The following is a 17,500-nucleotide window of genomic DNA, read 5'->3' as shown; positions in this document are numbered from 1 at the left end:
TAAACCATTATTTTATACTTTGGCTATTCAAAAATAGTAGATATACAAGCTCATAGCGCGGCACTTGAGCTTGTAGATCTGCTATTTTTTAACTCAAATCTTTGCTTCTGGGGGTCCCTGGATCAAAATATTTTCAGATGGGGGTCGGCGACCAAATATATATCATTTTGGAGGTCCCTGACATGAAAAAGTTTGAGAACCACTGATATTATAGCAACATAGGATTTAGAAGACATTTTGTAGAATCAGAACCTCAGGCCTTAATGGGTTAAGCCAGAGAATGGACTCTCAAAACAGAGCAGTGCTCGGCAGCAATGTGGGAGCAGCTGATTATAGCTGCTCTTAATAGCAGCTCGTACTGTATGACACCATCCGACTCTCTCTGCCTCTCAGGGGAAAATACCTCGTCTCCAACTGAATGGGTCTACATTACTGTATACTCTAAGGTGACTTTAACGGGAGCAACGAAAGGGATGATTATTGCGCCATCATTGCAGGCTGTAATGAAACCGTCTCGAAGGTGACACCGGTACAGAAGTAAGGTCAGTTTTAATATACAGGAATCTCTCTGGCACTGCAATATAAGAGGCCGTCTGCCTCAGAGTAGCAGCGAGCACTGAGGCTTAACGGTCTTGGGAGACCCCTACAAGGACTTTGTATTTGCTGAAGTCTCCATCCCTCTTCATCCCTCCATAGCAGCAACTCTTCAATCCTCCTATTAATCTGGACTCCCCCCAGCTGGACCTCCTTTGTTGGTGAAAATGCTGAAAACCTTTGGGAGCCAATTACCTGAGACCAAAGGATGGAACATTCCTGTGTTCACAACTTCACATACTGTAGTGTGTGTGTGTGTGTGTGTGTGTGTGTGTGTGTGTGTGTGTGTGTGTGTGTGTGTGTGTGTGTGTGTGTGTGTGTGTGTGTGTGTGTGTGTGTGTGTGTGTGTGTGTGTGTGTGTGTGTGTGTGTGAGAGTGGATAGAAGGGTGGTTGGATGCGGGTTTGTGTCTATGTATTTATTTGAGCTTGTTTACTCGACTGCACAAGCATGTGTGTGTGTTTGTGTGTATACGTTTGTTTTTGTGTCCATTTGCCTGGGCACCTCTGTATCCTTCTTCCATTTTGAGTCCATCTTAGTTTGCACTCTGAAAGTTGAATTAACACTCTAGTTTGTGCAGTGTAATCGCATACTGTACATACTCTCACTTTGATTTGTTCTTATTTTCACCGTTGTCACCAATTTGCTGACAGTGTCTTAGTCAACAGCACCCCCACCATACACTCACCCATGCACGCGTGTGCGCGCTGCGCGCGCACACACACACACACACACACGCACACACACACACACACACACGCACAGTCAGTGGCAGACTAACAGGAGAAGGCCACTGATCCGAGTATTCCAGTTCCATTGGTAATTCATTAATTTGCTGGTTCCCTACAGTCAGTCACCCAGAATAATCCATCTGGAAAGTCCACTGAGCTTTTCCGCCACCAAGCAGAAATGGGATTTTGGCTGACTGATCACAAAGCTTATATCCATGGAGTCCTGCTCTGTGTGCCTTAATATACTGTACATGCACATTCACAAAGCTTAACTTAGACTCTCTCTCTCTGTCACTATCTCTCCTAATGGCACTTATAACCTACTCACAGTGAAGCAGTGTTTGAATTTCATACTGACCCTCTGACTGTTTCAGACTGCCTCAGGCTTTGGAACCCCTCCCCCCCACAGACACACACAAGCACGCGCACAAACACACATGTGTGCGCACACGCACAGTATACTGTACATAGCCATGTGTGTATGTACAAAGATACATGCACGGTCAAATTCCCAGTGTTAAGGTTTGGGTAAATGTTTACTCTCAGAGTTAAATTAGCATGAAAGACTTTGTTGGCTTGTGTGCACACACACACACACACACACACACACACACACACACACACACACACACACACACACACACACACTCACACACACACACCGCTTTCTGCGTACACGCACAGGCAGACAGACTCATGTGTCAGTCACCAGTCAACACATTGCAGTGCTACAACATTCTATAATCACTTACTTCATCATGTGGTTTTAGAGCTTGCAGAGATGTTTGAGTGATTGAGATCAGTTCAGTGTATTTCGTAGCAGGAAGTAAACGCTCGTCAGCCCTGTAGGCGCTCAGACATCACTGTTCGACAGTGATTCATCGAACCTTGAGCTCAAAGAACAGCACTAGCCCGGCCATGCCTGACTCACACAAGAGGCTTGGAGCACATCTTCGCACAGAAGATGGATTCTTTGTCTTTCTGCTCACAGACTACACCGGCACAGTCTATACCACTGTTTCCCAAACAGTGGGTCGAGACCCATCTTTGGGTCACGAGTAAATATCCCCTTTTTTTCCTTTATTAGTTTCAAAAGAAAAAAAATCACAACTTTTCATCAATTAAAAACAATTCCAACATTTTCCAAAAGTATTTCATAAATAAAATGAAAACATTTAATAATTTCCATTAAAAAAAAAAGGTTTAAGAAGTAGTGAAAATAGCAGATCTACAAGCTCACAACACGGCGCTAAGCGAGGTTTTGTGAGCTTGTAGATCTGCTATTTTGGGTCCCGGGCAGACGTCTAATTTCTCTTTTGGGTCTTGAGCTAAAATGTTTGGGAACCGTTGGTCTATACAAGCAGGAAAACTCTGTGTGTGTGTGTGTGGGGTCAACAAAGAAGTTCACTTAATAAGGAAAGGGATTACCCAACATTCAGCCTCTGTTCTCATGATGCCCTCTCAGCCACTCGTCCTTTGCAGTCTTAGCGTGAAAGCTTGTTTACACCTACCTTTTGTTTTTATTCCTGACTGCATTGGTAATGGGAGGCAGAGACAGCCCATTATTTCCTGGGTTAGGATCCATAAAGGAATGGTAATTAAGATAATGAGATTTTCTGAGTGAAGCGTAGCATGCCAAAATGAGGGAAAGTGCGTTTTTAGACTGGCTCACACTTCAGCTTTATAATTCTTAAGCCCGATTTATACTTAGTTGGGCGCCGGTGTCGCACGCCAAAAATGGCCGATCTACAAACTCACAAAGTGTCGCATCATGGCGTATTGTGAGCTTGTAGATTGGCTATTTTTACTGTGTGATACTGGTGAGCAAATAAATATGAATTAAGCATTTTTCTTCCCCCATCCATCCTCTCGCCTCATCCGTTCTCTTTCTCTATAGCTAAACTTTTTCGATCTACATTACAGTAAAGTCAGCTTCTTTAAGTGCGTCGTTTTTGTGCTCATTGTCGTCTTCGCTCCTTCCCCTAACCTACACACCGGGCACCTCGTTTGTCATTGGCTTTGCCCAGCATGCAATTAGCTATAGGATCACCCATTGTGTACTTACAGTATGTATAGCAGTTTGATATGTAATTAGAAGTGTATCAGTATCCAGTGTAATTGGTGTGATTACCATATTAACAGTGCAAACAGTTGTGCCTAACAGTCCATGACCACCCCTCTCTTGTAGAAGCTTGTTGAATACGGCTGTCTCCCCCCCACACACACACACACACAAACACACACACACGCACGCACGCACGCACACGCACACGCACACGCACACACATATTCCTCGTATTAATCGTTTTTGGGGGCGAAAACAACTGCTATCTGCCAAACATTTGCAGCAAAAATACCAGAAGTGATGTCAACCACATCGAACTTCGTCCAACAACTGAAAACCCACATAGATAGGGACTGCTACTGTAGGTGGATGCTAGCTTGTGAGTCAGACCTACACACACACACACACGCGCGCCGCGCGCGCACCGACACACGCACCGACACACACCGACACACACACACACACACACACACACACACACACACACACACACGAACACACACATACAGTACACACACACACACACATACATACATACATACATACATACATACATACATACATACATACATACATACATACATACATACATACTGTACATACATACATACATACATACATACATACATACATACATACATACATACATACATACATACATACATACATACATACATACATACAGAACCACTATTTCCCCCTGTTGCTCCTGACTTTTATCTCTATTCAACAGTGCATGGTCACATTTTTGCTGGGTTCACATAAATGTAATTAAATCTAATTTCATAGAACCCCCCGCCAGCAACAGCGTTGTCTGAAGATCATAATATGGTCAAAGCAGCGCCTTGCACACAGTGGCGTAACGCAGAATCGCGGGGCCTCCCCGCGGGAGTTTCACGTACATGCACGCACGCTGCGCGCTCGTGCATGTGCGTGCACAACCTGCGCGCGTGCGCAAAGTGCAAAAGCGCAAAATTCAGGTCTACTTCGGGTCTAATTCGGTCTAATTCGGGTCTAATTCGGTTCTATTTGACCAATATAAATGAACTTTTTTCTTTTTTTTTGCTGTAAAATATTTGTATCAGCACAGGCGGGGCCCCCCCTGCTGGTGGCCCCCCCGCACCGCATCACTTGCTACCCCTTCGTTACGCCACTGCTTGCACAGCCCATGTCTCTGTTCTTTATGGAAATTATTTGTTAAAAAGTAAAGCATACCAAAAATGTTATCCTTGACTTTTTTAAATAGTTAATTCTTGGTATGCCTGTTTTGGGCATATTTTCGCAAAACGATGTGTTGTGATTTTGTAGATATTTTCGCTATTTGTCATATGAAGTATATAGAGTTATGTTTTTTAACACTGATGCCTAGTCTTTTGTTAACCACTTAAACCCCAGCATCCTCATTGTGCGGAAGGCTGTCGCAGAAAATTGCGAAAATCGACAAGCTCACAACACGTCACACTGCGACGCGTTGTGAGCTTGCAGATCGACTATTTTCAGCAAAAGCCTTCCCCACAATAACAGAAAACAGAAAAGATACTAGTTTAGAGCTCTGAGGGACTCCGGTCAACCATATGGGGTTGAAGTGATTAAAACACACTACCGTTGAAACGCGAAGACTTTACACCTGAAATGTGTGACTTGTGACTAGCTAGACTTTAATTGAAGCATGCCCTTCATGACTTGCTGGGTCTTACTTGAAACTTGATGGTTAATACTTGAGAATTTCTTATGAATTTCTTAATTGGTCACACAACTCAGCTTGTCCAGTTTTTCCATCTGTTGTGTAAAATGGAATACAATTATTATACAGCAGAGACTCCCAAGACAAGATGAGGCACTTTGCGGTCACTTTATGTGATACTGAATGAGTTAAACACTGTGTAGCTCCCCCCACACTCTCGGGCACACACAGGCACACACACACACACACACACACACACACACACACACACACACACACACACACACACACACACACACACACACACACACACACACATAAAGAAAAGTAAGAACCTTAAAAACAGGAGCACCAAACAGCTTGTTAAGGAGTGCTTATAAAAAGAGAAAAGATGTAAGAGGCTAGTGAGGACACTCTAAGGAACCATCCTAATGAAGGCAACGGGCTAACAAACTAGCCTGAATGCACAGTCGGCGCAACTCAACTCTGCAATTAGACATGCCTGGAAGGCCTGCAAGTAGCCTCTTTTTATTTCAAAGGTTTTCTGTGGTACAGTATCTGCTCCTTAGGATGAAACATGAGGTGAACTATTTCCAGGTAGTGTGGAATCAGTGGTTGGTGCCGGTGGAACATGTTTACGTGTGTGTGTGTGTGTGTGTGTGTGTGTGTGTGTGTGTGTGTGTGTGTGTGTGTGTGTGTGTGTGTGTGTGTGTGTGTGTGTGTGTGTGTGTGTGTGTGTGTGTGTGTGTGTGTGTGTGTGTGTGTGTGTGTGTGTGAGAGACTGACAGACAGACAGACAGACAGTTGTTTAGGTGTATGGACACAGCACGAGAATGCACTGCACTGATTTGCCCTACAGTGGTTTTAATTAGAAGAAATACTAGACACAGGCCTTTGCATGTTCTGTATAAACTGGTATGGGTTTGTCAAAGCTTACGCTGTAACTAAAATATACTACGGCGTAATATAGCACATGCATACAAACTGTAATGCAATGTATATCTGAGGACTATAATTCTTCCCTCCTTTAAACTCAGGGCAGTTCTAATGTGATTAGTAGAACTAGACTCTGCACACCTCCACAGCACTCAATATTAAATGGAAAGAAGAGATTTCACGCTTTTACATTGATATATCAGATGCTGTGTTTTGCTTGCTAACACAGGAGTGTTTGCACTAATGGGTTTAGGGTGCTCTGGGTCATGGGGATGCAACGACAATGCAACAATAAGAACGTTTGAATGCCTCCCTCAGAACACTCTGACCCAATGGAAGCATTAAAATCAGAAATAGAAAAATATAGAAATGAGCCCGTTACATTAGTCTCAACTGCGGTGAGAATGTGTTTTTCTTCAGCTTCAAAGACAGAAAATACAGCCTGTTGTCAGCTTTACTGATAATTCCCCAAAAACATGACTTCATATGCTTTATCAACAGTCAATTTATTTGCTATAATAACTGACTGCATTGGTTGCTTAACCACTGAAACACCTTTTCCCTATAGTATACCAAATCTCTTCACCGAAATGCAATGTGCAATCTCACATTACGACGCGTTGTGACACGTTGTGAGCTTGTAGATCAGCTATCTTTGTTGAATGTCCGCCAATTTTCACTGAATGTCCACTTATTATGAAACGCCCACAATAAGGACGCTATGGTTCATGTGATTAATTACCAGTATTACAAGCTTTATTATGTTTGTAGAATGCTTTGCGGAAGACCATGTTTCGATCACCTTGGTAGATGCTGTGTGTTCGCCACATGCTTACATGCTCTCTCCGCAAAATCCCAACACATTGAAAATGTAATCGTTTGCTTAAATTCTTATCTGAGATCCATATCAAGCATTCCATCAAAGTGAAAAGTAAAGCCTAAAAAATGTATGAGGCCGTACAAAATGTAAAGTGAATTCATTTGGACTAAAACATTCATTTCCTCTTCTCACCGCTCACTGTGTAAAGTAATGATGAGACACTGTGGACTCTAACCCCCCTGACATACTCACTGAGCGTATCAGTAAGCAAGTAATGTAGAAACATGAATATACTAGGGGGACTATGTCAGTGAAATATGATTCAAAACTACAATCTAAAAGTGGATTGTGTTCATTATCTCATTCTGGGCTTCCACTGAAAGCTTGCTGCCCTTATAACTGTTTTATACAGTTACCCTCAAGGGCTCTCTTTACCGCGATTGTGAGTACTCTGGTGATGTTGAAGGTAATCTCTTCACCTCGTCGACCATGTCTAAATAAAACATACATGCATTGCATACGTACAATCTCTCAACTATGCTGGGGTTGCTGAATTGTAAAGCTATAATCCATAATGTCCTCCCTGGGATTTGGACTCAGGCCTGCCACATGGGAGACAAAATCTTTACCGATGAGCTAAGACGGAACAGAATGCCCATTTGGGCAGGGGAGATATTACGCTTTGAGCTTCAGGCTTCTTGTCAACCAGTAGTGCTCCTACCCAAACACAGGGTATATACTGTACATTCCTCAATAAAACAGCAGGGAGACCAAATGCAACCGCTGCGGATGTGCTAGTTACATTGTATTAACATACTATATACCAGTGGTTCTCAAACTTTTTCATGTCAAGGACCCCCAAATTGACACTTATTAGCCCGCGGACCCCCATTTGAAAAGATATGCCAGGGACCCCCATAAGAGAAGATTTTTTTTACGGCTCTAGCAGTGATTCTCAACCATTTTAATTTCAGATCAAGAAGATCAAGGACCCCCCAGTTTGACATGCATTAGGCTACGGACCCCCATTTAATGACATTTCTATCTCTAGGACCCCAATTTATATTGTAAAATCAATGTTAATGTAACTCTGAGAGTGTACAAATGGAACCAAATGGACCCATTTGGTTCCATTTGTACACTCAGAGCTACAGACCCACAAGGGTCCATTTGGTTCCTAACTATATATCTATCATTTAGCTGGGGACCCCCAGGAACTCCCTCAAGGACCCCTGGGGGTCCCCGGACCCCACTTTTAGAACCAATGCTCTATACAGATTGGCCAAAATAAAACTTTTCACTAAAGAAAATTCCGGGTTACAGCTTTAAAGGCAAGGACAAAAAAAAAAAAAAAGAGCAAAGGGCCTTGGTTTCCTTTTTTCTTCCTGAGTGCAGATTTGTTTCACATGATCAAGACATTGAATCCAACACACAACCACCATGTACATGCATGACCCCCTTTCCTGATGCCTCGCCCCTCCCCCACCTCCATCCCCGCTGAACATACAAATGCTTTTAAAACTGCTGCGTGTTGCGGCGTTCCCCAGAGGGACGACTGCAACAGCAGTCTGACATCCACCGTATGGATGATTAGCATCATTAGAGCATCAGCTGCTCTCTCTGGTACACTGTATCTCTCCTCTCTCTCTCTCTCTCTCTCTCTCTCTCTCTCTCTCTCTCTCTCCCTCTCTCTCTCTCTCGCACGCACGCACACACAGGGGCACATACACACACACACACACACACACACACACACACACACACACACACACACACACACACACACACACACACACACACACACACACACACACACACACACCACGATGAGCTCTTCAAACACACAACACTCACGCAGATTAACTGGGAGCTTGTTCCTGGCAAACCAGTGATTAATTTATGATTAGAAGTAGGGCAGGCAAATGGGATCCAAGGTCTATAGACACTAGATTGCTATATGGGTGGAGAGAGAGAGAGAGAGAGATGGGGAGAGAGAGAGAGAGAGAGAGATGGGGAGAGAAGGAGGAAGAGTGAGGACAGGGAGGAAAATGTTGAATGGTGCTGAGCACCGAGTCATTGAGAAGTGAGTGGAGAGGCAAGAAGAGGAGAAACGCACTTTCCTGTCTTTGCCGTGTGTGAGCGGCACGCACGCACACACACACACACACACACACACACACACACACACACACACACACACACACACACACACACACACACACACACACACACACACACACACACACACACACACACACACACAACACACATCAACAGCGCAATAGACTGAAAACATACTGGAACATGTGGAATCAGAGGACACCAGCAAAAGAAACAAACAACAATACCCCCAGCTCAATCACAAATTAAATCTATTATGACACACGACACACACACACACACACACACAGGCACGCGCACATATACAACACACACGCACGCACACACACACAGAGAGAACACAGAGAACTCAGAGAACACACTGGAACATCTGGAATCAGAGGACAACAGCGAAAGAACAAACAAAAATACCCCCAGCTCAATCACAAACGCTGGCTATCTCTCTTGTATGACAGCTTGGTTATATTGTTAGTCTGTCTGTCGCATCTAAAATTGTGTTTTCTCCTCCTTTCTTTCAGCGCCTTTGACCGACAAGCCGCCAAAGATCCTGTTTCCCTCCGAAAACAAGATTAGCAACATGGAGCTTCAGCTAGGTAAGGTGGCATCATGGGATTTCCTCCAGCTGCGGCCGGCCCTGTGTGTCATTTCCAAATGACAGGGAATGGATGACTTTACAAATCCTTTCCAACACACCTCCGGGCGCTCGTAGGCAGATTGATGATGGCACTTTTTATTTAGCTGGGAAATGGGCGAAAAAGACAATCGCAATAGTGTTTTCCATATATGCAAATGGTGGCGCTCTGATGTCCCCAAGGCTGTTTCCTCAACAATGGAGAGTCCATATGGTGCCAGAGTTCCATACGCTGGCTTTCCACATGGAGAGCCGTCCGCAGTTGCCGCCACTGTTTGTCTTTTTTGATGGAGGGGGAGGGTCACCATGGGCCTAGAGTGTGTGTGTGTGTGTGTGTGTGTGTGTGTGTGTGTGTGTGTGTGTGTGTGTGTGTGTGTGTGTGTGTGTGTGTGTGTGTGTGTGTGTGTGTGTGTGTGTGTGTGTGTGTGTGTTTGTTTGTTTGTGTTCTGTGACAGCATATTGCTTGATTTCTGGGCACATTCAGCTGTCCACATGGTGCTTGCTGTTCTCTGAATGGCTAATGCATCTGTCAGGGTGAAGGCGATTGGACAAGACGGAGAGGTCTGGAAAATAGAGTGGGTTTTGTGTGTGTGTGTGTGTGTATAGTATGAAAGCGAGACAGAGTGTGTGTGTACAGGCAGGACACGGTGACATGGTGAGGTGCTAACTTGAGCGTTGGCCTTTTGTCTTCATGCTGTGCTTTAGGGAGTTCATTTAAAATGCCTCTATGGATGGCTGACCAAGAGTGATTTTTTTTTGTAATAAACTGACGAGCACAGCCTCTCACGTCAGTACACATACCTGTAGGACCAGGCCCAAGGAATGAACAGGATGCACGACGTTGCGCTTTCATCCATTTGTGTTGCGTCTTTGCTCCTTAGGTTAAGGAAAGGCCTAGCGTGTCCTATTGGCTGTGTGTGTGTGTGTGTGTGTGTGTGTGTGTGTGTGTGTGTGTGTGTGTGTGTGTGTGTGTGTGTGTGTGTGTGTGTGTGTGTGTGTGTGTGTGTGTGTGTGTGTGTGTGTGTGTGTGTGTGTGTGTGTGTGTGAGTGAGTGATGAGTGTCTACAACACCAGCAGCACAAGGGAGAGGAAAGATGGAGTAATGCACAAGACAGAGAGACAGAGAGACAGACAGAGAGACAGACAGACAGAGAGATCATGCCTCATGTCCGTACAGCAAGTCTAACTAAGCTCCCAGCAGAGTGTCTGAAGCACAGAGACACCGAGGTAAATATTTTACAGGCAGGCTCCATTTTGTGAGCAGAGAAGTTGTCTCTCCCGGCAGACCAGACAGGGCGTCTCTTTTATTTAGCTGTATTTATTTATTCTTCTCTTTCTTAATATTTGTTGAGTCATGCCCTGAGCAGCTTTATGGACCAATGTGGCAGATTTACGGCATGCCAGGCCACACGGGAGGGGGGGGGGCAGTCCCTTATGGCAAATATGAGAGAGAGAGAGAGAGAGAGAGAGAGAGAAGCAGACAGAGAGAGAGAGAGAGAGAGGCCAGTCCCTTATGGCAAATACGAGAGAGAGAGAGAGAGAAAGAGAGAGAGAGAGAGAAAAAGAGATGGAGGGAAAGAACGACGGGATAAAGCAGGGACCAGGGGAAGGGCAATAAAAGCGTAGCCATAAGCAGAGGGATAAATCTGCAACATTGCCAGGAAACACTGCCTCAGTTTATCTCCTAGTGCAACCCTCAGCTCCGAGCCAGCACAGCCTGCTTGACAAACACACACACACACGCACACACGCACACACGCACACACGCACGCACACACGCACAGATATCCATGCACAAAGCACACACGTTACTTAGCGGTAAACTCTCACGTGGTGTACATACACACACATTCACAGGAGATGCAGGAGGGTAATAGAGGATGATGCAGGGAGAAAGGACACAATAGGATATTAAGCAAGATGGATAGCAAATGAAAGCTAGAGATTGAACGGACAGAAATAGAGAGCGGGAAAATTTAAAGAGGGAGAGCGAGACCAGAGAGGATGGTGAGAGAGAGAGAGAGAGAGAGAGAGAGAGAGAGAGAGAGAGAAAGAGAGATCGAGAGGGAGAGAGATAGAGGATGGGGAGAGAGCGGGTGAGTGAGAGATTGAAAAGGATGGGGCATTTGACACCACACAGAAAGAGAAAAGAGACAGACCGATAGAGAGGGAGAGAGAAGAGAGGGAGGAGGATGCAGAGGAAGGATGGTACGGTGGGGAGACTAATGTGAGAAGAGGAGAAAAGGGAGGAGGCGTAGAGAGACATGGAGGGGATCAGAGGCAGTGGTCTTGTCTCTGGGGAGGGGAGGGTGGGGGTCTTGTCAGTGTGATGGTGAGTGGCGAGTGAGTCCCATCATCCCTGTTTCCCCTGTGGCCCCCTCCAACATGTCCTTCTCTCCTCTTTCTGCTGAGTTACCGAAAATACACAGCCTCTATACGCACACACACACACACACACACACACACACACACACACACACACACACACACACACACACACACACACACACACACACACACACACACACACACACACACACACACACGTACATCAGCACACAACAGCAGTCATGAGCCTGTAGCTCTCACTGTGCATATCAGTTCAGATCAACGAGCCAATGGGCTTCCATGAAACATTCGTCTTAAAATCACACACACACACACACACACACACACACACACACACACGCACGCACTGCTCTGTTTTTTATTAATGTACGAAATGACACTCTGAGAGAAACCGTCCTCATCATTAGTTTTATAGTGCCTCTGGGAAAATTGTTATCAAGGTTGCATGTTGTGATTCACCTCTTGCATCCCACCCACCCGCCCCCCCAAAAACACCAACCTTAGCCATCCTATTCCTCTAGAGGCAGATTTACTGACTTCGCCCTCACCCCCAGTGATGAGTTGGTACAGTCCACTTCCCCTCTCCAGGAATGCAGGGATGATTCACGCAGCGATGCTGGCAGGGGTGGGGTGTGGGGGGGGGGGTGGAAGGGGGCATCCGTCATCCCTGGGGGAAGCTCTGTCACAGAGAGAGAAAGGGACACACACACATGTACTGTACATACTGTAGACACGTGCACACACACACACACCCCTACTGTAGGTGGAAGATTCTACCTATAGACACACATTAGATAGATTTCTTGAACACACACACACACACACACACACACACACACACACACACACACACACACACACACACACACACACACACACACACACACACACACACACATTCCCTTAGGGTGATTTGTCATGGACATGCTGTCCCAGGTGGGTAGAGTGAGAGATTCACACACGCTTACGCAGCAATCCACTTCTCGCATTCTCGCTCTCTCTCCCCCCCCCCCCCCCCCACACACACACACACACACGTGCAAATAGCCACACAAACATGCACACATGCAAACAGACACACCGAAATATAAAAAGAAAACACATATACACACACAGCCACATGGCTAAACACACACACACACACACACACACACACACACACGCTTACGGTGCAGTCCCTCTGAGTGTGGGATAATTGTAACTGATAGAGGATTTTACCGGGCCCCAAAGCCAGCAGATGGGTGCACTCTAGTGGAAAGGAATTAGACTCCATTATTTCAGAGCGGGCCCCATCAGCGCGGATGGACAGGGCTCCGTCTGAAGGCTTCCATCAGAGACACTCCACTCACACCTAAATCATTCACTCTGTCATGGACACGCTGTAGTGGTGTTACGCACACACGCACACACATAGACACACAGGCACACGTAAGGAAATGCAGGTACACACATATGCAGTAATGCAGGTATATGCACATAATGTGCACATTGCACAGTATAAATGCAGACTTGCATGTATGTGCGCGCACGCCGAGCTGCATCATTGCAAGTGCATACACATCTTCATCAGAGCTGGATCTTTGCTAGTCACACACACACACACACACACACACACACACACACACACACACACACACACACACACACACACACACACACACACACACACACACACACACACGCACGCATACACATGCATACACATGCATACACACACATACTATATAATGGCATATATGCAGTATGTGCAAATACAGTATACAGGTGTGCAGGAATGCTGACGCGCACACACACACACACACACACACACACACACACACACACACACACACACACACACACACACACACACACACACACACACACACCGGTATATGTACAGTATATATTCACTCACAGGCATCCATGTGCATTGACTGCATTCACATTCACACAAATCAGGCCATTCTTAAAAATGTACACTCCCAATGCTGGCCATCTGTAATAGACAATCAAAGTTGCTGACATCCCTGGTTTCTTCTCAGCTTTTTTCTTTTTCTTTTTTAAAGCTCAGAGAAATAGACACCAAGAGAATATATAGGGTTCAAATGGTTAAACCAATTACGCTAGAATATAGGGTTCAAATGGTTAAATCAATTAGCCTGCTGGTAAACCATCCGGTCAGGAGAATTGACATTATCATGTGTCTTCTGCAGACTGGGTGAGCGTTTTGCAGAAACCAAAAAGTGGAAGAGCCAATCAGCATCTGCGCTCAGGGCCCTGTGATTGACAGACGCTTATTGGCTCTTCCACTTTTTGGTTTCTGCAAAACGCCCACCCAGCGCTTGCGCTTGGGTCCCGACCAGTCTGCAGAAGACACATGGTAATGTTAATTCACGCGACCGGGATGTTTTACCAGGCTATAAATCAATTACCCTAAATGAATAGGCCTAGTCTGAATAAAAAATGCATCAATCTTTTGAGCCTGTATTTTGTGAAATAAATGCGAAGGCTGTTGTTGTAAATGCATAAAGTCTACCGACCGCTGTAATCGCAAGTTGTGTGTGTATTTGTGGGCAAGAGAGAGAAAGGGGGGAGAGAGAGAAATTACGATATGAAGTGAGTTTTGTGCTGCATCAATAGGCTACCGGAGCTGATGTGACGGTCTGCGGTCTGCTACGTCATCAGTCCAGTTTGTGAAATAAATGCTGAAGATATATAGCTGAAAATGTATAGAATCTACTGACAACAGCTGTCAAACAGCATAGTGTAACACTACTGTAGATGCTGACACTGTTGTGTTACACATCACGCCTAAATCCAGAACGCTGGCAAGCCGTGAAAAAGCAGCACACGGAGGCAGCTTTGTTTGGTTCTGTGTAACAAAAAAAGCAAAGCCGGCATTAATGACAGATCTTTGTTACGCCACCGTTGCGTGATTTATGTATAAAAGTGGCTACACAGACAAAATATTGCTTAATTTATACTGGGTTGTGAGCCGATTTTGTGCACCTCAATTAGCAGATCTACAGACAGGTCGTATAAATCAAATTAAGGTTCCTCCACTATCTCTCTCTCTTTCTCTCAATGTACTGTATTTCATTCTTTCCATCCCCTTTTCCCTCAAACAACACCAGCTATCTTCTAGTCAATATAATACATGTACACAAGTACATGGAATGTGTATCTGAAGTCTGGATTACATGTCATGAGCAGTGATGGGATGTACAGACTGCATGCTGCCACAAAGGCAGCACTGAATGTTCTGCTTCTCCTACCTACCTACCCCCTCCACCCCCCCATCTCTCTCCCTCGCTTCTCTCTCTCTCTCTCTTACACCTCGTCTCACAACCGAACAAACCTCTCGCTGATCTCTTGATTGCAACTCATTTGAGGTGATGTTGCGAGGATATATTGGATCTCACAAGCTCCTGGTCTCAGCCTGTCGAAGTGGTTAACCCCAAACCGACCCCATCCCCCAACTGCTGACACACGACTATGCACTTTGGAACACGTGGAACACACGCACGCACGCACGCACGCACACACACACACACACACACACACACACACACACACACACACACACACACACACACACACACACACACACACACACACACACACACACACACGTGCGAACAAACACGTGTTATCTCATTGAGATCCGCGGTAACTCCTGCCAGCGTGCCTGGCTGTGACACCTGACATGCCACGTTTCCGTGGCGATGGCTGAAATTGACATAGCCCATAGGTTGCTGAAGGTCAGCTCTGAGTCACTCACTAAATTGCTCTCTCTTTCTCCCTCTCCCTCTCTCTCTCCCTATCTCTCTCCCTATCTCTCTCTCTTTCTCTCTCTCTCTGTCTGAAATATACTCACTCTGCCCATTTGTGGCTCTCATGCACACGCTCTGTCTCTTGCACACTGTGCCTCCCACTTACTCCTCCTTTCTGTCACATTCTGCTATATACTGTACTGTTCTTTTCCCAGACTCAGACAGTATGTCCTCTATACTGTACATGGATGACTTGAGAGAGATGTGCAGTATAGTAATATACTGTGCGCGTGTCCATGTTCCTGACATAGGCCACATCCGGGGACAAATGTTGAAACCAGTTGATTGGGGTCGGCATGTCAAATGGTACGTGGATAGGCTATGGAATGAATGTAAGTCAACGCAATGTCCCCAAAGGTTTCCAAACCCAACATGTGTTTGTGCGTGTACAGTATGTGTATGTCTGTACAGTGATTCTGTACATCTGTGTGTGCGTGCATGTCTCAGATGTTTCAGCCTATATACCACCTGGTGAAAGTACACACGTAGAGTATGAGACTGAAACGATGATACTGATTAGAATGTAGACGATGATTATGTTGACAAGAATTATGATGGCAATTGCAACAATGTTGATGACAATGATGATGATGATAGCACTGTTGTTGTTATTAATGGTGATGATGACGGCGATGAAGATCTGTTCTTCCCTGTTCTCTCTGTGAGCAGAGAAGAACAAAGAAAAATTGTTATCGTCACATCACAGGTTTACGGCTGTAAAACAGTGGGTGAAATTAGTTTTTGTGCAAGCTCCATGGACTTTAGGTAAGGTGCAAGAATGATAAATATCAAAGCGTTGTTCATGGTTCATTAAGGTGCAGAGTGTCAGTGCGTGTCAGGTTTGCTTGTATCACAAATTCCTAGTTAACCTTAGTTATGCGGCGGTATCTCGCACTGAAAATGAGAACAGTGCAAAAGTATAATTGTAAACCAAAAATAAGGTGACTCGATAGCCGAATGGCGAGTGGTTCCCAAACGTTTTAGCTCGAGACCCAAAAGAAAACATTTGTGTCTCCCCGGGACTCAAACTAGTGAAAATAGACGATCTGCAAGCTCACAGACGATCTACAAGCTCTTGTGATCTTTCAAATTCATGTGATTTCTTTGATTTATTTTCTTTTTATATGGAATGTTTTTGAACATTTTTAAATGTATTTTAAATGTGTGAATAATGTTGAATTTATTTTGGAAAAAAAAACATTCACACCTAAAAATGGGTCCCGACCCACTGTTTGTGAAACACTGTGTTAGGTCGTATACCACATGGGTGCAATGTCCTGATCAGCTTGTCCCCAATTGGATTCCTGGCCGACCGGACACTCTTTCTCCACTGTCACTGTCAGTAAAAGAAAACATATTGTTGTGAACTTGTACATCTGCTGTTTTCAGTGCGAGGCACGGTGCACAACTAAGTCTAAATCAGGTTGTAAGCCTCCTCCGTGGCTCATCTTGTGCCATGTAATCCATCAACGGCCCATGTTGTGTTTTTAATTAACCAAATGCGTGTATCTATATGTTGGATGTTGGCTGACAGAAGGGCAGAAATGGCCATGAGGCAATTTCACAATTGGTTGTGTCCGCTACATATGTTCATTTTTTTCATGATCAATCATGTGTTCGCTTGTTCATGCTATATGGGGTGGGGTGATGGGGGGACAAACCCTACAATTGAAAAATCAAGTCCCTGTGACGTCGATATGGTGGTGGTGGTGGCGGGGGCTGGCATTTTATACTGCTGTTGTTCAATGTTGGTGC

At 45.1% G+C, this 17,500-nt stretch overlaps 1 protein-coding gene across 1 annotated transcript in view; it reads left to right on the top strand.

The window, feature by feature from the left end:
- The window catches only part of il1rapl1a (interleukin 1 receptor accessory protein-like 1a), a gene marked incomplete at both ends in the record, with an annotated part of 171,940 nt that overhangs the window by 109,536 nt on the left and 44,904 nt on the right, over nt 1-17,500 (top strand). Inside the window, 1 exon segment of the mRNA XM_080412775.1 lies at nt 9,469-9,543. Coding sequence (XP_080268901.1) covers nt 9,469-9,543 — 75 coding nt within the window.

This window comes from Gymnoscopelus braueri (genome assembly GCF_963280865.1).
Source record: "Gymnoscopelus braueri genome assembly, chromosome: 18".
Lineage (NCBI taxonomy): Eukaryota > Metazoa > Chordata > Actinopteri > Myctophiformes > Myctophidae > Gymnoscopelus > Gymnoscopelus braueri.
Note: the sequence above shows the minus strand (reverse complement) of the source record. Positions and strands in the feature narration are given on the sequence as shown.